Raw genomic sequence first — 18803 nt, 5'->3', positions numbered from 1 at the left:
AAACGGTACTTTCCTTTTTCTCCCAAAATGAGAAACGAGATGAGAAGGCCATGATGAAACAGTTCAGGAGAAGAGAGGGAAGGAAAGGGGAGGAGAGGAAGGCTGGTTTGCGGAGAGACAGAATACAGGATCGGTTAAATGCAGGCAGTCTTTCCGATTGAAGTTTTGGGGGTACTAGGACCCTGCGGTGAACGGGTAGAATGAATAGCTACAAGAAAAGAAATAAGGATTAACATCTAATCTGTTAAATGGAGTAAACATAAAGCGGGGAGCATTATTTAGGCTTTCAGCATGACAGTTCTAATTTCAATGTGTAATTTTTTGAAAATTATATTGGTCACTCCTTTCTGAATGAATGTGAATGACATGTGGGGCTGTCAATTTCTAAAATGACAATGGAAAGTGGTTCATATGACTCGTGTTATATTCCAAGTCTTCTGAAGACTGAAAATAAAGTTGTTATTTGGAATGACATGAGGGTGAGTAAATGACAGATGAGAGAGCTGGAACTCAAACTCAACGTGGGGCAGGACGTTATGACAAGGTCGTCAAGCAAGAGTGCTCTGGCTCGGGAGGGGAGATAACAGCTGCTTGAGGACACTGAGGATATAAATAACCATGCAGACCTTAGTACCCCCTGACCACACATACACACACACAACAACAAACTGGATTACAACAGTTTAACTGTTCTTTCAGAAAATCCAGCCAAACTCAATTCACAAATTTCGCCAACAGAGACAACATGTTCAAATCCCACCACAAGGGGGCCACAACACGTGTGAATAAACAAAATGCTGCTGTTTCTCACAGATCCACCAGAGGGTGATGTTGTGCACATCTCTTCATGAGTTCATTTCTGTTGGCCTGACTTGGCGCTAGTTTTTTTCCAACCCTAAGTGTTATAAGCTTTGCCATGTTACCCATCCCACACTGTCCCGTCAAATCTTGGGACCAGCAGGTCATCATTGAGCTCTTTTAACTTGCACGAGTAAGCAGCACCCAAAACAACCCAACAACCACACAGCAGCGTGCTACAAATCCTCAAAACACTTAAGCAACCACATAGCGACATACTTGCAACCATCCACAATATCATATCTTGCTGCTAGTGACATGTTTTTCTTCAGAAAATGTGCAAATCTAAAAACTCTTCAGCTCAGAAGTAAACAATTCATGCTGGTGACGTTTATCAGTTGAATATTATAGAACTGCAGTGAGCTTCTGTGATTGGTAAGAGTTGGTGGAAAATTTGTTTTATGTAAATATAGTAGTCCAAAAATACATACGTATGAAGATATATTATTGTTTCATACTATAAAAAGTAATTTCGTAGCTCTATCACCCAGACCAGTTCATAACACACAAAATATTGATGATTGATTACCTCATACAAACCCACCATGAGGCCTTGTATTCTGGTGGGGCTGTAGGCTAGTCCAGGCCTGTCACATATCATATCATATCATATCATATATCAGTGCTACCAAGCAGGACACAAACAGGCTAGCATAGTCTATAGAGGACATGGTGGGCTCCTTAATCTGATTAGCTCCCCATGCAGATGGATCCCTTGTCTCTGTGTGGTCTTTCTAAGAAATCCTGATGGATCAGTGATTTTATTCTTGTCTTATCGGCTGTTTTCACTGAAAGCAACTGCATTCTATGTACAGTATTCACAATGCTATAAAATGGACACAAAATGAAAGACTGATGTGAACCTTATCAAACATTCTTTCATTTCTTAACTATAGCAACTGATCAGAGGAAAAATAAACAGAAGGGGGACTAAGTGGCATACATGCGCTAACACATGCACACATCAAAACTTACATTACTAGTATGATGAAGTGTGGCGTTTAGGTGGGTCTCCAAACAAGTACACAATGTCACATGGTGGGGAATTTTTAAGCCCCACCTAGTAGCCTACATGTTCCTAGGGTAATGAAATGTGGCACCTCCTTTCTTTAAAGCCTGATTATTCTTAGCTGTTCTTGCTAATCCAATGTTTGCTAATACCAAGTGGTAATGGAGCAGAAAACTATCCATTTCATCTGCTTTTAAATACATATGTGCTGTTTAGTCATGTTTAATATAAGCTATACTGTTTATGAAGGATTTGATCAAATCTAGGATAAAAGCATCTAGCTAGCATAGAGAAGATTAGCATAGCATGATTTGATCTGTGAGGGGAAACCAGGCCATAAGTTAAAGTATATGTTGTATCATTCATTTGGAATTGAAAATATGTCTTTTAACAAATTTCTAGTGTACTTTAGACATGGAAAACACAAGTAAAGGTGGGGACAGGCAAAAACAACTGCCTGATTTAAACACCTGCTCCACAAACTCATAAAGTATTGCACAAATATGTAAAAAAAAAAAAAACTGATTTTTCTCTCATTCAGAAATATGAGGGCACAACCCTGCGGATAGATAACAGCAGCGTGTCTGGTCTTGCTGCTACTCTCTACATAGTGATTTACATAACATTTACATTATGGAAAAAGTGCCCATATGATGTCTTAAGTAAATTATACAAAAAAAAACGTAATAACTTGGCAGGTTTGGTTTGGTTTGGTTACAATAAACTCTGGTCTGATTGCTCTGTTTGTACATTTCACTTGAATAAGTGTGAATGCTGCCATCCGAACCTTGTTGTGCAGCAAACAAGCTTTCAAACTAACTCTGGTGTAGTTCGACTGAAATAAGAACACAACACAGACCAACGACATCTAAACAAACACAAACCCCATTACAGTTTAGTACAGGTGTCGGAACTGCCATCTCTTTGCAGCAGAACTTCATATGTACACATACAACGAGCACATTTAGTCCATTGCACAGCATTATTTTGTATATTCGGTAAGTTTTGATGCAAAATATACGTCATAACAGCTGTTGAATCAGGTTGCGACCTTATCCTAATATCTTTTGTTTTTTGTCTTGTACTGGTACTTGTAGTTTGCTAAGCAAATAAGGACCAAATTTATCATTTTCTTTTTTGGTATGGACCAAAACAAAACTACAAGCATGAACACACCCTTAGTTTAAAATTTGAAAGAAATCAGTCTTCACCTTTGTGAAAAACAAAGCTACACAACCAAATCAAATTGCAGACGTTATGACAACATCGAATGGCATTCGAAATGCATTAAGAAAGTAAATAAGGTCATTGTTTTGATTCTATGCATTATGTCATATTCTGAGGGTGTGAAAGGCCAGCAGGTAAATGACTAACCAACTGCTTCCATTAACCCAGTCACATTTAATGTACTGGTAAACTGTCTGGGATCATCCCTATGCCAACATGCTCACAGTTAGAGCTCAAACACTGGACAGCTTCACACAGTCCCACTGCCAAATACCAGCGAAAATCAGCCCAAAAACGCAGCTGGTCGTCACACTGACCCGGCGATCCAAACCAGGATAATTATCAGCCTGACTAAAGCCACTTCCTGGACCCATGTGTTCCCTGACCAGCGTCAATATTAAGGTCCTCTCAATCTCATGCTATCACTGGGGTGACACTGACAGCTCAAGAAAGACTTCTGGGTCATCGGCCAGTAAATAAAGTAGAGAAATAAAGGGAGATTTGACAGAGAGGACTGAGGGACAGCAGACACTGATGACAGATGAAAGACACTTCCTGTATTCAGTGCCTGATGTGCAGCCAAGTTAATCCATTACATAATCTAATCTGATACTAGTTAATGAAGCCATTCACGGACAGATTGTTTCAGAGCAGTCAGAGGACATTCATAGTCCACAGGCTGTTGAACCCTCACAGGGCACACGAAAAAAGAGAGCCATTGAGCCCAAAGAAATAATACAGAATAGTGTTCATAAAACTTAGTGGGGGTTATTTAGAATAGCAATGCAAACATTGACTGACATAGACATGCACCGAATTAACTGTTAGACTGATCAAGTCTAGACTGTTGGTAATGCACAATTTGAAAATAAAATATTTTCACAGCTACAAAATGTTTGGGGTCTGTAAGATATTTTGTTTTTAATAGAAGAGTTTAATGGCGGGGGACGGTGATGCGGAAAAGAAGAATTGTTGAATAAAGTCATTATTTTTGTTTTCTTTGCACACAAAATGTATTCTCAAAGCTTCGTAAAATTACGGTTGAACCACTGATGTCACATGGACTGTTTTACAAATGTCCTTACTACCTTTCTGAGCCTTGAAAGTGGTAGTTGTGTTGCTGTCTATGCATGGTCAGAAAGCTCTCGGATTTCATCAAAAATATCATAATTTGTGTTCCAAAGATGAACGAAGGTCTTACGGGTTTGGAACGACATGAGTTATTAATGACAGGATTTTCATTTTTAGGTGAACTATCCCTTTAAGACTACATGTACTGTACATGTCAATCATATTGCTTATGACTGGCTAACCTTTGCGTATCAGCATTGTTTGCATTGTTGTTCATCAGGACAGGCCAAGTTGCTAAATACTGAATAGGTGTTGATATACAAGTGTGGGTGGTTTTAGGTTAGCAAACATTGCATTGTAAACTTTAAAGAATGTCTACATAGTACACTGAACACTTGTATTTCAAAAGAGCAAAGGAAAACCTTTCTAAACATGCTCATAACTCTCAAGTCAAATAAACCCTAAAAACATTTTTGTGTTCAGATTTCCCAACAGATTCAGCAGTCACACACAAAAGAGCATATAAGAGCATGTTGATTCATTCATTCAGAGGCCAATCCTTCAGCTAAGAGGACAGGAGAGGGTGTGTGTTTAAGTGTAGTTCTTCTCACTACAGTAATGCAGCTGAAACCTGTCCGTCTGGTAACTATCAGCGCAAACAATCAAAGCTGTCAAACAAATCACAAGCGTTTCCTGTCACATTCACAGACACACCATGATTGAACATATACCTGACATACCTGCTGCATGACATAAGAGGATCTGCCTTCCATTTCAGTTCTGGAGGGAACTCACTATGAATCATTTGCACCCAGTGATATTAAAAATTGTTTTTGGTAATTGAAATGAAGGCTAAATTAAAGCTTTACAGTAATCAAATCTTTAATTAAGGCTTAAAAGAAATGTTGCCTTGGAAACTAACTGAAATAAGTTAAAATCCTAAAATTACTAAAACTGAAAAAAAAAAAAAACCCGGAAAATAAATAAATAAAATAAACAAATACAATGACAAAAGTAAAAAAGAACTAAAACTTATAAAAATAAAAGCTAATTCAAATTTGAATAAATATAACAAAGATTAATAAATACTATAATACTATATAAATAATACTAAAATAACATGCACATGCTGTCTGCACTATTTTAGCATCCAATTCACGCTAAATGGGAATGTGTGAATGGGAACAAAGGTTTCGCTGTAAAGGTTTTTTCCTTTTCAAAAAGGTCAAGCAAGTTGCACCAGGCAAAAAAAAAAAGCTTTTGTGAATAAATGATCTATACTGATCCTAATTTGCATAGCGTGTTTGACAGTGACAATGACTGCGGGACTATTACAACACATTTAGCCTCTGGTTAAACTTAAGTGCAAGTGTTTAGAAGCAGGCGGAAAATCTTTTTGCACTGAACAACAAACAAAAGTGTGCAACTGTCTACATTTTACTATATTTTTCATCATGCAGTTTCACCATGCAGCTCTCCACAGTGGCATAGTCTAGATTTCTGTATCTCAGTCTTTATATAGAATAACCGCTTCTAGGCCAATCCCAAATGTGTCATGTCTTTTTCTTTGCTCGACTTAAAGTGGGCCAGTAAAAACCCCAGTGGGACTCCTGCCCCCTGCAGGCTATAGGTGAGCCTGGCCACTTTATCACAAAGGGTGCAGTTTATTACAGCGGCTGATTTGACTTCTCCTATCCCGATAACATCGTCATTTGAGACGGACGGTATGAGGATAAGCGTTTTGTATCATTATCATAAAATTTAATATTGTGAGTTATTGGTATTTAGTATAAGTAACTGGGAGAAAACCTGGTCAACATAACTTGAATGTCCTAGATTCTTAGCATCTCTTCTGATTGATGTGCTCTGGTTTTTGGGGCATTATTGGGGCAAATTTGCCCCAAAGGCATCTAGACTGCATAAATGTCTATGCATATAGGCAACTATAGGATTTATATGAAAGCCTGTTTCCACCAACGGATAAAAAAAAGAAAAGTCAAAATTGTAAGATATAAACTGTGATATAAAATATATAAAATGTTTTCTCACAATTCTGCCTTTTTGTTTTTGAATTTTAAGTTTGCATCTCACAATTCAGTTTTTGTTTCAACCACAAAAAAATTATAACCTTTTTCTTGTAACTGCAAGTTTATATCTCACAATTCGGACTTTTCTTCTGAGAATTGTGAGTTTATATCTCACATTTTTGAGTTTATATCAGAACAGAATGTAGACCCACAGTTATCAATAAGGGAGAAATTCATGGAGAAATTAATTATGTAGAATAAAATATATACATAATTTCACATACATAATATAAAGCAATCATGTTAATGTTTCTAATGAAATTTATGAGAAAGTTTTCCCAAGCTTTTTTTTTTTCATTTACATTTTTACACGTGGCTGGCTATAAAACATTTCTAATGGTCTGACATGCTTTAATGCTGATGGTGTTCTAAAATAACACTCAGACTTTGACACTGAGATTTCACTGGTTATCCATTAGCAGAAGGCATGTAAAGAGTTCTCTCCACACACACTCCTATTCAAACTCAAGCAAACCAACACGACAACAGGTTCAGCAGGAGTGATTGCTGACTCATGTGATCCATGCCACCTCATTTGATTAGCTTGACCAAAACATTCTCTTCAAACACCTGTTTCTTCCTATTTTCACTCCATTAGATAAAATGCTGTTCGTGTAAAAAGCTGCTCTGTCCGATCAGGCCAGATCCTCTCAGCTGCATTAGGATAAACCTCTTACGGTTCAAAAGAACAAATATTACAGTACAGAAATACAGTATTCTATTTATTTTTATTTTTTTACCTCCCCCACGTTATTCTACACATCACAAATAAAGCACTCAATGCACTTTAATCTCTTCTGAGCTCTGGTTTCGTGCTGAGCCAGATCAAATTAACATATCAGAGTTTGGATGTCATTTTTTCTCAATTTGTTCAAATGGTTTGCAGTCACATTGGAAACATATTGGAAAAATAAGACGTTTCTTTAAAAATATGTTCCAGATCTTCTGTAACATTCAACATACCAGAATACTAGAAAATGTCGTTATTAGTCAAAATAACTCCATAATTATAGATTAGTCTGTCAAATTGCTTAAAAAACTTACAAGAGAATGCAAGGGACAGTTTCCATTTCAGTTGCGAATAAAAATGTGAATTTTAACCCTTAAAATATGAATATAAATGTTTAACAAAAACTGACATATATACTCGTTTTTTTTTTTTAAACAACTGAACTTAAGATTTGTACTATTTATGCATAAATATCAAGCCTCTAATAATAATAGGGAAATGTAACCACTCTAACTTCCTACGTGACTTTGAGCTTGTGACATTTTTTGTCTGAGACAAGGGCACTGGTGTTTTGAAATATCTGAGGAATCACGATGACAGACGATTACAGAAACAAACACAGCTGACATCACATCTGCTTTCACCCGGAGCGCCTGACCTTCAGACTGACTACAAAAATCACAGAAATCTTAATTTTCAGTGTTTTCCTCTCTGTTATCAAAAGACCCATCAATGCGTTACGTCATAAGACTAAAATATACTAAAAGTGCTGTAAGGCCACATTCTGAAACGGGGCCGTTTGCTGAGCTGTACCAGGATACAGAGATGAAAATGTGTCAGAGAGCAACTGGGGAATACAGCAAAGCCAAGAGAGCAGACAAGTAAAAAGTCTCTAATTCTGCTGCAAACATTGAAACAGAGATCTCAGAAGATATGATTAGACCTTCAGGAATAGTTTCTAATCCATTTCTACATCCAAATTCTATATTTATGCATTTCACAGATGCTTTTATCCAGAGCGACTTACAATGCATTCAAAGTATACACTTTATAAGTTCATACATTCCCTATATGAATCGAACCCATGCCATTGGCGTTGCTAGCACCATGCTCTATTCTAAAGTTATGTAGGGTAAATATCACAAAACATTCAGTGAACAAATAAAAGACTCTTTCTGACTCAGAACTTCTCCATTTAACAGCATTTTAGATAACAATATGGACTTTTTCTGCTTTTTTGCCATTTGTTCCACTCAGATGGGACTCTACTGTCTTTCACAATGGGACTCTACACAAATACAGATGCATTATGGGTGAGCGACAAAAACGCATTAGACAGGTTATTAACCCCCCTGAGCTGTCTCACTGAAACTGTTGACATCATCAACAGCTCTCTGCACAACGGTCTTTTCAGATGTCAACAGACACACTCATATTGCTCTGAATTCCCAGAATACCTCAAGGCTGTAACTGATCTTCCATCTGAAATGTTGCTGAAACGTACCCTCAAACTGCATTAGTTTTCCTGAGAAATGTCAAAATGCCAAACATGTACGATCCAAACTGCACTTTTAGCTAAAAAACACTATTTATCAGATTATACTGACAGCATTTCGTTGGGTTTTATTGGCCTAGTGGATGGTGGGGAGACAACAGAACATTATGTGAAGAAGAAGAGCTTGCACCCATGCAACTCCATTGCCCAGTGTGTTAGTCTGTGTTAGAAGAGTTAGTCTTCGATGTGCGATTCAACATATCAAAACCATAACACATCTCACCTCGTAAACATCGCGGTACGGGCCTCTGGTGTTCCTCAACCAACAGCGGCTCAGCTCGCTCAACTCCACGATGGGCTGCACCTTCAGACATACTGTGTCTCCAGACTGCCTGATCATCTCCACGATCTCATCCCTGCTTTTACTTTCCACGTTCCTCCCATTGATCTCTACCAGACGGTCGCCTGGCACCAGCCCCAGAGTCAGGTCCTGATTCCTAGCGCCAGGCTCGGCAAAGTGGACCACCTTTCGATAGAGCGACCCATCGGGCCGCTGGTCCACCATGGTGGTACGACGAAGGGAAAAGCCGAAATCGCCCGTGTTGCGGCGCTGAATTTCCAACTCTCTTGGTGCAGGAATTTGCGGAGGTGCCACAGCAGGCAAGCGCAAGTCTGCTGGGAACGTTCGGTCCACTATCTCTGGGACTTGGATGCTCTTTGCAGGGCTGGTGGGACGGTGAGGTGTATATAGAGGTGGGGGATTGAACACCTTGACCACTACCTGAGGTGAGGGAATGGCGGAGTTCTGCGCTGATGGTGCAGTTGACCCTGAAGGGCTTTCATCTTTGCTCTTCTGTGAGAAAGAAAACCGCTTCAAGATTTGTTCGACTGGGGAATTCTGCTTCCTCATGGAGTCGTATTTGACTGCCTGTTCTTTGATGGATGATCGGCGGACGTCTTGGTCCAGCTTAATGTCATCACTGGAGCTCGTGGGTGTTATGGTACCCTGAGTATAGAGTTTCCTGAGGTCCGCGTCTGTCAGGCTGAGCTCTGTGTTTCGGACGACCTTGATGGGAATGGGGCTGGAAATCTCCAGTTTCCCTTTCGCCTCCCGTTTAGAGCTGCTTCGATGAAGATGAAAGAAACCTCTCCTCATGCTCATTTCCTCTAGGCTCTTCAGCTCGGCTTGAGACATTCGCTCTTGTTTCTCTTTCTTCTCCTTCTTCTCCTTTTTTGTTCCATCCTTCTCCTTGTCTTTATCTTTCTTGATCAAGTGGAACATGGTTGGGCCCAAATGTAGAATCCACCAGATGTTGGTCTCTTCACAGCATACAGATCAATGTTGGCATTCAGTCATGACCAGCACCGGTTCCACAGCACCAAGGGCACCTCAGCAACAGGTGAAGCCCTCCACTAAAACAACAGATCGACAAACAGAACACATTGTTTTAATGTTTCCTTCTATTTGCAATGACTGTAGTAGTCACGGGGTTTAAAATGCCCTTTTTTTTTTTAATAAACTGAAATTATTATTATTAATAATAACAATAATATTCAATATTAAAAAGAATTATAATATTAATAATAATAATAAATAAATAAAACATTCTATCAATAAATATTATATAAAACATATATAAAAATGCTATGCCTATGTTTGAAATATAAAATATACAATAATATATTGCACCAGACAATGTTCATATCAATCATTTCGGTAATTCATGGGTTAACACAGCTAAAAAAAACACATAATTTATTAATCAAAAGAGTAAAGAAAGTGTACACGTGACGGTAGACCCCTATGTGACGTCGCACACTCTCATTGGCTGTTCTTACCTTTCCTGACAGGTACACAAAATCGGTAAGCGATCCGTACAACGTTTATCATCGACAACAATTATAAAACGTATACAACAATGACATAAACATTATGTAAAACACAGCGACATAAATCAGTGATGATGTTAAAACGATCAGTTGTCACGATTATCCAAACAACGAGTAGAATGAATCACTTCCTGAAACTCTTCATCTCATCGCCCCCTGAACGCTTCCTCTTCGAATTAAATTAAACTGTATATTTGGAATCTCATATCTATGTAACTATACTTGTGCTACGAAATCACTTGACCTTACCTGCAGAATCATGTCTATCATGTAAAGTTGAATTCAACTCTTATTGATTCAGCTCTTAATGTAAATCTACGAGGCTTTAAAAATGAAACTCTTTGTGCTTTTAATATATTACTTAATTGTGCAATATTAACCTCTATACTCATATCCTGCATTTATATGCAATAATTTCTAGATCATGTATATCATGATGACTTTAAGGGGAATGTTTTGGTGCGCGTAATGCTCTCCTCTTAAGCCTATTTATTCCGCATCAACGCAGACAGACAGTCTGTTCACCTGTACAGTGAAGTAAACACAAATGTCGCTAAAGATAAGCAAACTTACCGTTGAAACAGTGTTGAAATAGTGTGGCGATGCCCGGTGCGCACTGAATTGCAGCACCGGTCCTGAGGAAACGCGTCTGGAGCGTTTGACGGTCAGTGGGACGCTCACACCAGCTGAGCGCGCTCTCGGATCACTGCCCTGCTGGATATGATCCCATCAAGAAGAGTTGAGCACATCAGTTCATCCCTTCTGCATGACTTTGGAACCTAGAGCGTTTTAGGTCGAGATACTTTGACTAAGTTCAAATTTTAGTTTTTCTGATGTGCAGCAGAGTATAGTGCTTAAATACGCAACCAGTTAAACTAAAATAAAAATAAAATACATTTTTAGATAGTAATTTGTATTATTCGATCATTTGTAAGAGAATAATAGCTATATGTATTAATCAATTAGCCCTATATTGAAATAATAATAGTAATGAAAAACAATAAATAGGTCTAGTACAAGAATAGACTGGTATGGTTGGTCAAATATAACAGACGCTTTCTGTGAAACAGCACTGTGCAGTTCTTCACTACTAATGCTGCTTTATTTAAATTTTTGTTGCACTCATAAAAAATATAATATTTCCATTAAAAAAAAAAAAAACTTATCGTAAAACCTTCAGCACAAAGAATGCCAGAAAATGGAGCTGTATTAAAGGTAAAATATGCCATTATTATATTTAGTAAAATGATTAAGCTATTTTTTAAAAATTATTATTTAATGGACATAACAAATTGAAAGACTGAAATCTTCACTGAAGTTCTAATTAAATGCTTTTAGCATTTAACGTGTAATGTTTGGTAGCCACGTACACACACACACACACACACACAAAAGCTACTAAACTACTTCTGGAAAAAAACATTCTTATAAAACATGACCTTTTAATCTCTCTGTGGCCTATTAAAAGGGCACCCCGCTGATCATAAATCGGGTTATTAAGTTAATTCAGTTCAGGACTCGCCCTGTGTGTTGCTCTTAATTATAAAACGATCCTAAAATAGACCACGTCTTCAGCTAATCATTCTCGTGTGTCTGCTGGGGGATTTATAGCAATAAATCAGGTTAAAAGATGCACACAACTCTGTCCCATGTAGGTTTGCTGCATCTGGTGCTTCGGTGTTTTGAACGAATCTTTTAAACGAACGAGTCGTTTTCGTTCACTTCCATGCAATGACTCATCTCAGAAGCATCTCGTTTTGAACGAACCGAACGAACTAGGACATCTCGTTCATGAATGAACTAAACGAGGATGCTTGATCCCATCGATTCGGTTAAGTGAATGATTCAATGAATCATTCAATACTGGAGCAACCTGCAGACAGAGACACTGAATGAATCAATAAACGAGTCGGAACAAATTTTGTTAGTGAAAAGATTCAAGTCTTTTAGATTAACTAAAATCCGCAACACTAACAGGCACATATATGAAGACTTAATATGCATAATGTTGTATTTAAATGTATAAAATAGACTTTACATGTACAGATACAGATAGAGCACGTCTAATCGTATAAATGCAGATAAATCCTGCATTCAGTCTCGCGCAGTGAGTTATGACGAGTCTCGCGACAGTTCCACGCTATTCATCAACTTCACTCCTGTTTTTTGGAGCGCCCCCAGAGTCTGTCGAGATGGAGATGAAAAACAGGGATGTTTTGAAAATCACTGTAGTTAGTACTTCATGACATTTACCCCCGAAGCATAGACAGAGTGTGTTGTACCATAAGGTGTGTATAAATGTGTTTTTAAAGTACCATATTGTAAAACCGGATAGTGTTTTATTCATTAAATCGTTCAGACTGCTGTTGTATTCCCCCCTCCCGCGAGTGGTACGTTCCGCGGGGTGGCGGAAGTCTTGCTCTGCCATGTTGAGCGCTTTGTTTCTGTGAGTGAGACGCGATGATGGAGCAGAGCTGGAGCTCTTACTTATTCCAGGTGAGAAACTCTCTCTTAAACACACACTTGCACATTCACACTCACACGCCGTCCGCTCGCCGCTCACTCGTGCTACCGGCCTGCCGGCTTCAGTTTGCTTTATCACCACCAGAGATATTTGAAAAGGCGCAGTTGGAGCAAAACAATAGTAGATGAGTCCCAGGCGCCCAGCTGCGCTCCCTCTCTAACGTTAGATGTAGTAACACTCAATCTCTGTGTTTACCCCTCTAACGTTATCTCTGTAGATCTAACCCTATATCCCTCTTTACCCCACTTATCTGACTCTATAGATGCAGCCCTGTGTACATCAGTTTGTTTCTCTATCTGCAGATCTTTCCTTCTGTCCCCCTGTTTATTCCTCTGTCTGTACTCCATCTATCCCGCTTTATTTCTCTGTTATCCTGTCACTATCTCCATCTCTCTTCCATCTATCTTTCCCTCTGCCTCCATCTGTTCATTTATCTCCCTATTCACTCCTTTTATATATATTTCACTCTGTCAGTCTCTCTGTTTGTTCCTCTGTCTCTATCTCCATCTATCTCTCCATTTTCTTTCCCTCTGTAGATCAGTCCATCATCTCTCCATCATCAATTCCTCAATCTCTTTATGTTTTTCCACCTCTACCTCAATCTGTACCTCTGTCTAATGTTCCCATAGTCATGAAAAATCTGGAAGAAATTAGCATTTTTTTTGGTGATTTTTTCAGGCATGGAAAAGTTACAGGAAACAATGTATGAAAAAGTTATGGAAATTTCTGTAGTCTATGTATTTTTTTAATTTTTTTTAATGTAAGTAATAAAAATATTTACATTTTCAATTTGGTGGAAATATTTTTGTGAGTGACAAAGTGTATAAAAATTTTAAAATTATAACTTATTACAGCAAAAGTCATAGATAGTCATTAGTCAGTCTATCTATCTATCTGTTTTAGGACAGAAAGAATCAGACACAGCATAATAAGCTGCTGTAGTGACTCAGATCCTGAGAACTTGTTCACATGTAAACTCACTTTATGAGGTGTTCAGTTAAATTGCATTTTGCTTTCTTAGTCACTTCTATCCTCCAGGCTTTAGTTTAAATTTCTGCTTTTCATTATACCTTTCATAAAATGCATTGATTCACATTGCACCTGGTTCCTCTGTGCGATTTTCTGCAGCTGGATACATGTATATTAGTATTGTTGAAGATCATATTTATCATGCCTTGTGATCACAGAGCTTTTGATGTCGGTGAGAGTTTTACAGTATGTACTACTATAAATTATTCTGGGAAACCTGCTTTGTTTGCAGCACATGTTGAGAACTTATGGATTGAGTTTACTTAAATGTTCTTTACTTTGCATGTCTTTGTTATATGTTTTTATTACTTGTGTAATAGTGTATGTAACATTGTGACCCATACTTCACTATATGACTCTTCTGAAAATATATATTTTTTTACATTATAACCTATGCTCATATAAAGCTGATATTGATTTGCAAGATATCATATTTCCTTAAGCAATGGATGTTTGGGGTCCTGTTTTGCCCTTGAAGTGCTGCACGACTGAGTCATTTCACAGTCAGTTCTCAGGAAGTGAGATTAGATAAGTTTGATCTAATGTGACACATGCCGCCACACAGTTTTGCAAAGTTTGTTTTTTTCTGTCTTTTTCTGTCTCTTTTTTTAATTGAAAAGATGTTTGGATTAGTATGAATCAGGCTGAAACCTGTGGCAAAAACAGCAGCTCTGATTGATCAGGTGACTTGTGTTTTTGGTAGAGCATCATAGTGAAAGTAGTGACTTTGGGCTTTAGTCATGAACTTGGTGAGACTGCAGAAGCTTTTCTGATGGTAAACCTTACTTTGAGGGTGAATCACTTCAGTTGGTGTTTAGCGACAGGGCATATCCTTCAAGTGTCTTGGGGTGCACTTTTTAAAAGTTGACCTGGTTTAAGTTGGTCTCATGCACTAATGGGTTATTGGACAGCTAGTCAGTCGTTGTGACCCATCATGACCTAGTGTAACCTAGAGAAAGTAGAATTCCTGTAATCCATTTATCATCAAGCTGAGGTATGTTTGTGACTCGTGAGTCACTGACTCATAAAACACCCTTCATTTGTTGATCAGATGCACAGCACAGACGAGACGCGCCTCAGACCTGCTCCGTCATCTCCGGGGGACCATCTGCATCTTGCCTTTAGTGCCTAACAGCTTTAGTCTTTCATATTTACTTGTGCTGAAGATGACATTTTCATGATGAATGAAAGTGGTGACGTCCGACCGTCTGGGATCTAAGAATGTTTTTGGAGTCAGTGCCTCAGTCGACTCACCAGAGTGGAAATGTTTGCTGGGACACTTTCTCAAATGTTTCATGCAGCGTCACAGTTTGGGTTGGGTGGTATGATGCTATATATCAAGAAACGGTATGAATGTGTCAACACACCAATCTGTTAGACCATTTATACAACAATTTTTTCAAAGCTGTGGTTTTAACGTCATTGTCAGCTCTTTTACAGTGACTTAAAATGTTTTTTATATTTACAATGTATTACACTATTGCAGCCTTGATTTTAGCTGTCTTGCATCATGTGTTTTTGCACTGATGCCAAATTTCTTATTAAATTTATTAGAGATGTTAGGTCCGATCCGATCCGTTTTGTTACCAGCGGCACAGGCAATAACGTCAGCCGCGCATTCTCGCTCTCTTCTCTCCGACGACCCCTTCTCTCTCACACACGTCTCATTCGCTCTGGTTAAATGCTTGTATTGCACATTATTTTAGTCATTCCCGCAGGTTTCGCACTTACACCAAAAGCGCGCGCACCAGAACTGATCAATGTTAGTGGAGCGCACAATCCGCGCTCAGTCTCAAACAGATCGTGAAAAGACCAGGTGTAAATGCCCTCCGAAACGCATTAGAGATGGATATAAATCCGATCGCTCAAACCACTTCAGGATGTGGTCTGGACCGCATTCCAGACGAAACTCGACAAGTGTAAATGCATCTGGTTGTTGAAACCACATATGTAAATTTTACTCCTCCCAAAATGATAAAATTATAAATGTGTGAGAGCGTGTTATAGGCTTACTGACTTTTTACTTGTTTTTTTATGAAAATAAAACTTTGCGTTGAAGAAAAGTAGATTTTTGTTTGTATATGCTGTCAATTATAGTACTTAGAAAGAAAATCGGAATCGGCAAAAATCGGTATCGTCAGATCACACTAACAAAAAAAAATCGGGAATTGGCCAAGAAAATTGCAATCGGTGCATCTCTAAAATTTATCTTGTGATTTGCATCCATCAAGTATACATACCAGTATTTAAGTCAAGAGATAATGTTGAAAAAAATTAAATAAATTTGATTGAAAAACACAATTATAGTTTCTATTAATTTCTAATTCTTTATTTCTACTCAAATATGTATGTGTGTTCAATAATATATTAAAGTAAAACAATTTACATCAATAAATTACATCATTTACATCAATAGATTATTAAAAAAATTATAGAAATTTAGAAAAATAATCAATTATTTTATTATAAACACACACACTTTGTTTGTTTTTATATCATATAATAGTTAATTATAATTAGCATCTGACTATTTTTGTGGATATAATAATAGATTAATAATGGACAGAATGATAGATTCATATTTTAAATAAAAAAGTTTTTTATCGTGTAATATCAATCTATTATATGGACAAAAACAGACATATGCTATGATGATGTAATATATTCAACATTATGGGGTTGAATTTCCAGCAAAAATTATTTTAATGTATTCAGTTACCGTGAAATAATATCTCATAGCATGATGTAAGGTTGTGGTCATACCGCCCACCCCAGTCCCAGTGAAACACAAGCTTCATGCGTCTGAAAATGTGTGAAGTGCAGGGAGATCATGCATTGGGATTTGTCCTTTAGGGTCTAATAGTTGTAAACAGCTGGGTTGTGTAGTGTTATGAGCTGCTCGCCTTCCCACAAGCGCCCTGTTCCTTTTGTACAGTTTTTTTTGCCCGTTTAATCACCCTTTCTTCTTTGCTGTTTCTTTTCAAATTCAAATTTAAGAAAGCTTTACTCGAAAATGAATTACCATGTGTTTCAGCATCCAGCCCGGGCCCGTTGCAGATCTCCATTGTGTGACCGCTGGCTTTTCAAAACTCCTTATTCTTTGGCTGAACTCGTTTTCTCTGTTATTTACGTTACACTGACCTCAGCCTTCATAGCCGATTTGTATCAAAATTGTCAGAGTGGCGTGAAGACGCAGCAGGGCTACAGTCATTCTGCGTCACACGCTCGCAAAGTTCACACACAGACACACACACACACGCACACGCACGCAGCGGCCTAGTCTAGACTCGCATCCCCAGACGTACCCAGTAAACTGATGACTGGATAGGAAGTGGAAGTGAGCGAGCAGGTGTGTGTGTGTGTGTGTGTGTGTGTGTGTGTGTGTGTGTGTGTGTGTGTGTAGATATGCAGTTCTCCTCATGAATAGAGGAACCAAATCAGAGAAGACTCCCTCACAAAGACCCCCTGAAGATCCATGAGGGCATCCCCGCTCCGATTTGTGTCCATCACAATAGAGCAGATGAAATAAGGAGCAGAAAGAAGCATTCATTTTTCTTGTCCTGCGTCTGCCTGCGTCGTGGTCAGCCCTGCGAGATGGATGGATGATGCTGAATGCGAGAGGTCAAGTATTTAACCCTGCCCTCTCCGTGATTGCAGGAGAGCACGCATCTTAATTGTCTGCAGAGACCAACTGCATCACTCGCTCCTGATTAAGCATGTGCAAAATTACATATTTTTAAAATCTTCTAATGGACCCTTTTCATAGACTGTGAATATGTGTTTCCACAATTATTAACATCGTGAATATAGTTTTTGTGTATTTTCATTAAAAAAAACAAAAAACATTATACTTAGTTTTATGTTACATTGGCATTACATCTAAAAAAAATAGAGTATTACGAATATAGCAGCTGAAGGAGTGATGGCAAATTTAACATCTTTCTCTCTTCTGACCAACATAATATTTTTTCATCATATGTAATGTCATATTTTTGACAGGTTTTGATGGAAATGGAAAAAGAAAAGTGCTGTAGTTTCCGTTCACCACCATAGAAGTTTTCCTAATTATGATCCTAATTCCTAATTATCCATAAGTTCTAGTCAGGAAGGTCCAGCAGACCCTGGCTTTCATACAGCATGGCAATACAATTGCATTTTCAAATTTTTTTTAAAGCTTTTTTTTACTTGACAAACACCTGTCTGCATTTATGCATTTAAATAAAAATAACACCGAAACCGACTGAATGCAAAAACATGCAATGCCTTAAAAGATAGATATTAAACTAAATCTCTAAATTTATTTTTTCCCCCACAAAATTTATCAAATGAAAAAGGTTTTAGGATCCAGTTACTACAAGACTAGGCACACTCATTTTTTTCAGTATATATAAAATACTGTACACATCATGAAGTGCAATGCTTTGCAAGTCAAATATTCATCAAATAAGCATGCTAAATATCAAAGTACCTTTTTTTAGTTTTTGCACAAAGCTATTATTGGTCTACTACAATATATTTTGAAATTTGAGAGACAATAATTCACAGGTTTTAGCATCCGCAATTTGAGACAGTTTTGAAACTGTCAGCATGCTAAAACTCTCTTTATTAAGTTGAAAAATATGAACTAGTCCACTTCACTAATCAATTAGCTTGAAGGACGACTAGTGAACCCATCTTTATGTTTCCTTTGCCTCTGAGAATTGACAGGCCTTGTTGTTTTATCAAGGCAGGGGAAGCTGTTCCCTCAGGGGCCGAGCACTAATAATGCCACCTTTGACCTTTCTCTGACTTCATTCATGGTTTAAAATCTACATCTGATTTTTGCTCATTAGTTGTGTGCATTTGGGGAAGTTTTTTTTTTTTTTTAAACCAAGTTGGTTTGG

General features: G+C 37.9%; 2 protein-coding genes across 3 annotated transcripts in view; one reads left to right on the top strand and one right to left on the bottom strand.

Moving 5' to 3' along the window:
• The window catches only part of LOC107741161 (unconventional myosin-XVIIIa-like), a 44268-nt gene extending 33190 nt beyond the window's left edge, over window positions 1-11078 (bottom strand). The window contains exons 1-2 of the mRNA XM_016553770.1: window positions 10941-11078; window positions 8761-9890 (exon numbers count right to left, since the gene is read on the bottom strand). Coding sequence (XP_016409256.1) covers window positions 8761-9759 — 999 coding nt within the window. The 5' untranslated portion in view covers window positions 9760-9890; window positions 10941-11078. The remainder of the gene's footprint in view (window positions 1-8760; window positions 9891-10940) is intronic.
• A 1725-nt stretch (window positions 11079-12803) lies between these two features.
• LOC107741171 (vascular endothelial zinc finger 1-like) overlaps window positions 12804-18803 on the top strand; it is an 18237-nt gene continuing 12237 nt past the window's right edge. For both annotated transcript variants that reach the window (XM_016553780.1, XM_016553779.1), the window contains exon 1: window positions 12804-12863. In XM_016553780.1, the coding sequence (XP_016409266.1) occupies window positions 12828-12863 (36 nt within the window). In that variant the 5' untranslated portion in view covers window positions 12804-12827. The remainder of the gene's footprint in view (window positions 12864-18803) is intronic.

Source organism: Sinocyclocheilus rhinocerous, unplaced genomic scaffold (genome assembly GCF_001515625.1).
Source record: "Sinocyclocheilus rhinocerous isolate Xijiao unplaced genomic scaffold, SAMN03320098_v1.1 scaffold1307, whole genome shotgun sequence".
Taxonomy (NCBI): Eukaryota; Metazoa; Chordata; class Actinopteri; order Cypriniformes; family Cyprinidae; genus Sinocyclocheilus; species Sinocyclocheilus rhinocerous.
This window is presented reverse-complemented; position numbering and strand designations above follow the sequence as displayed.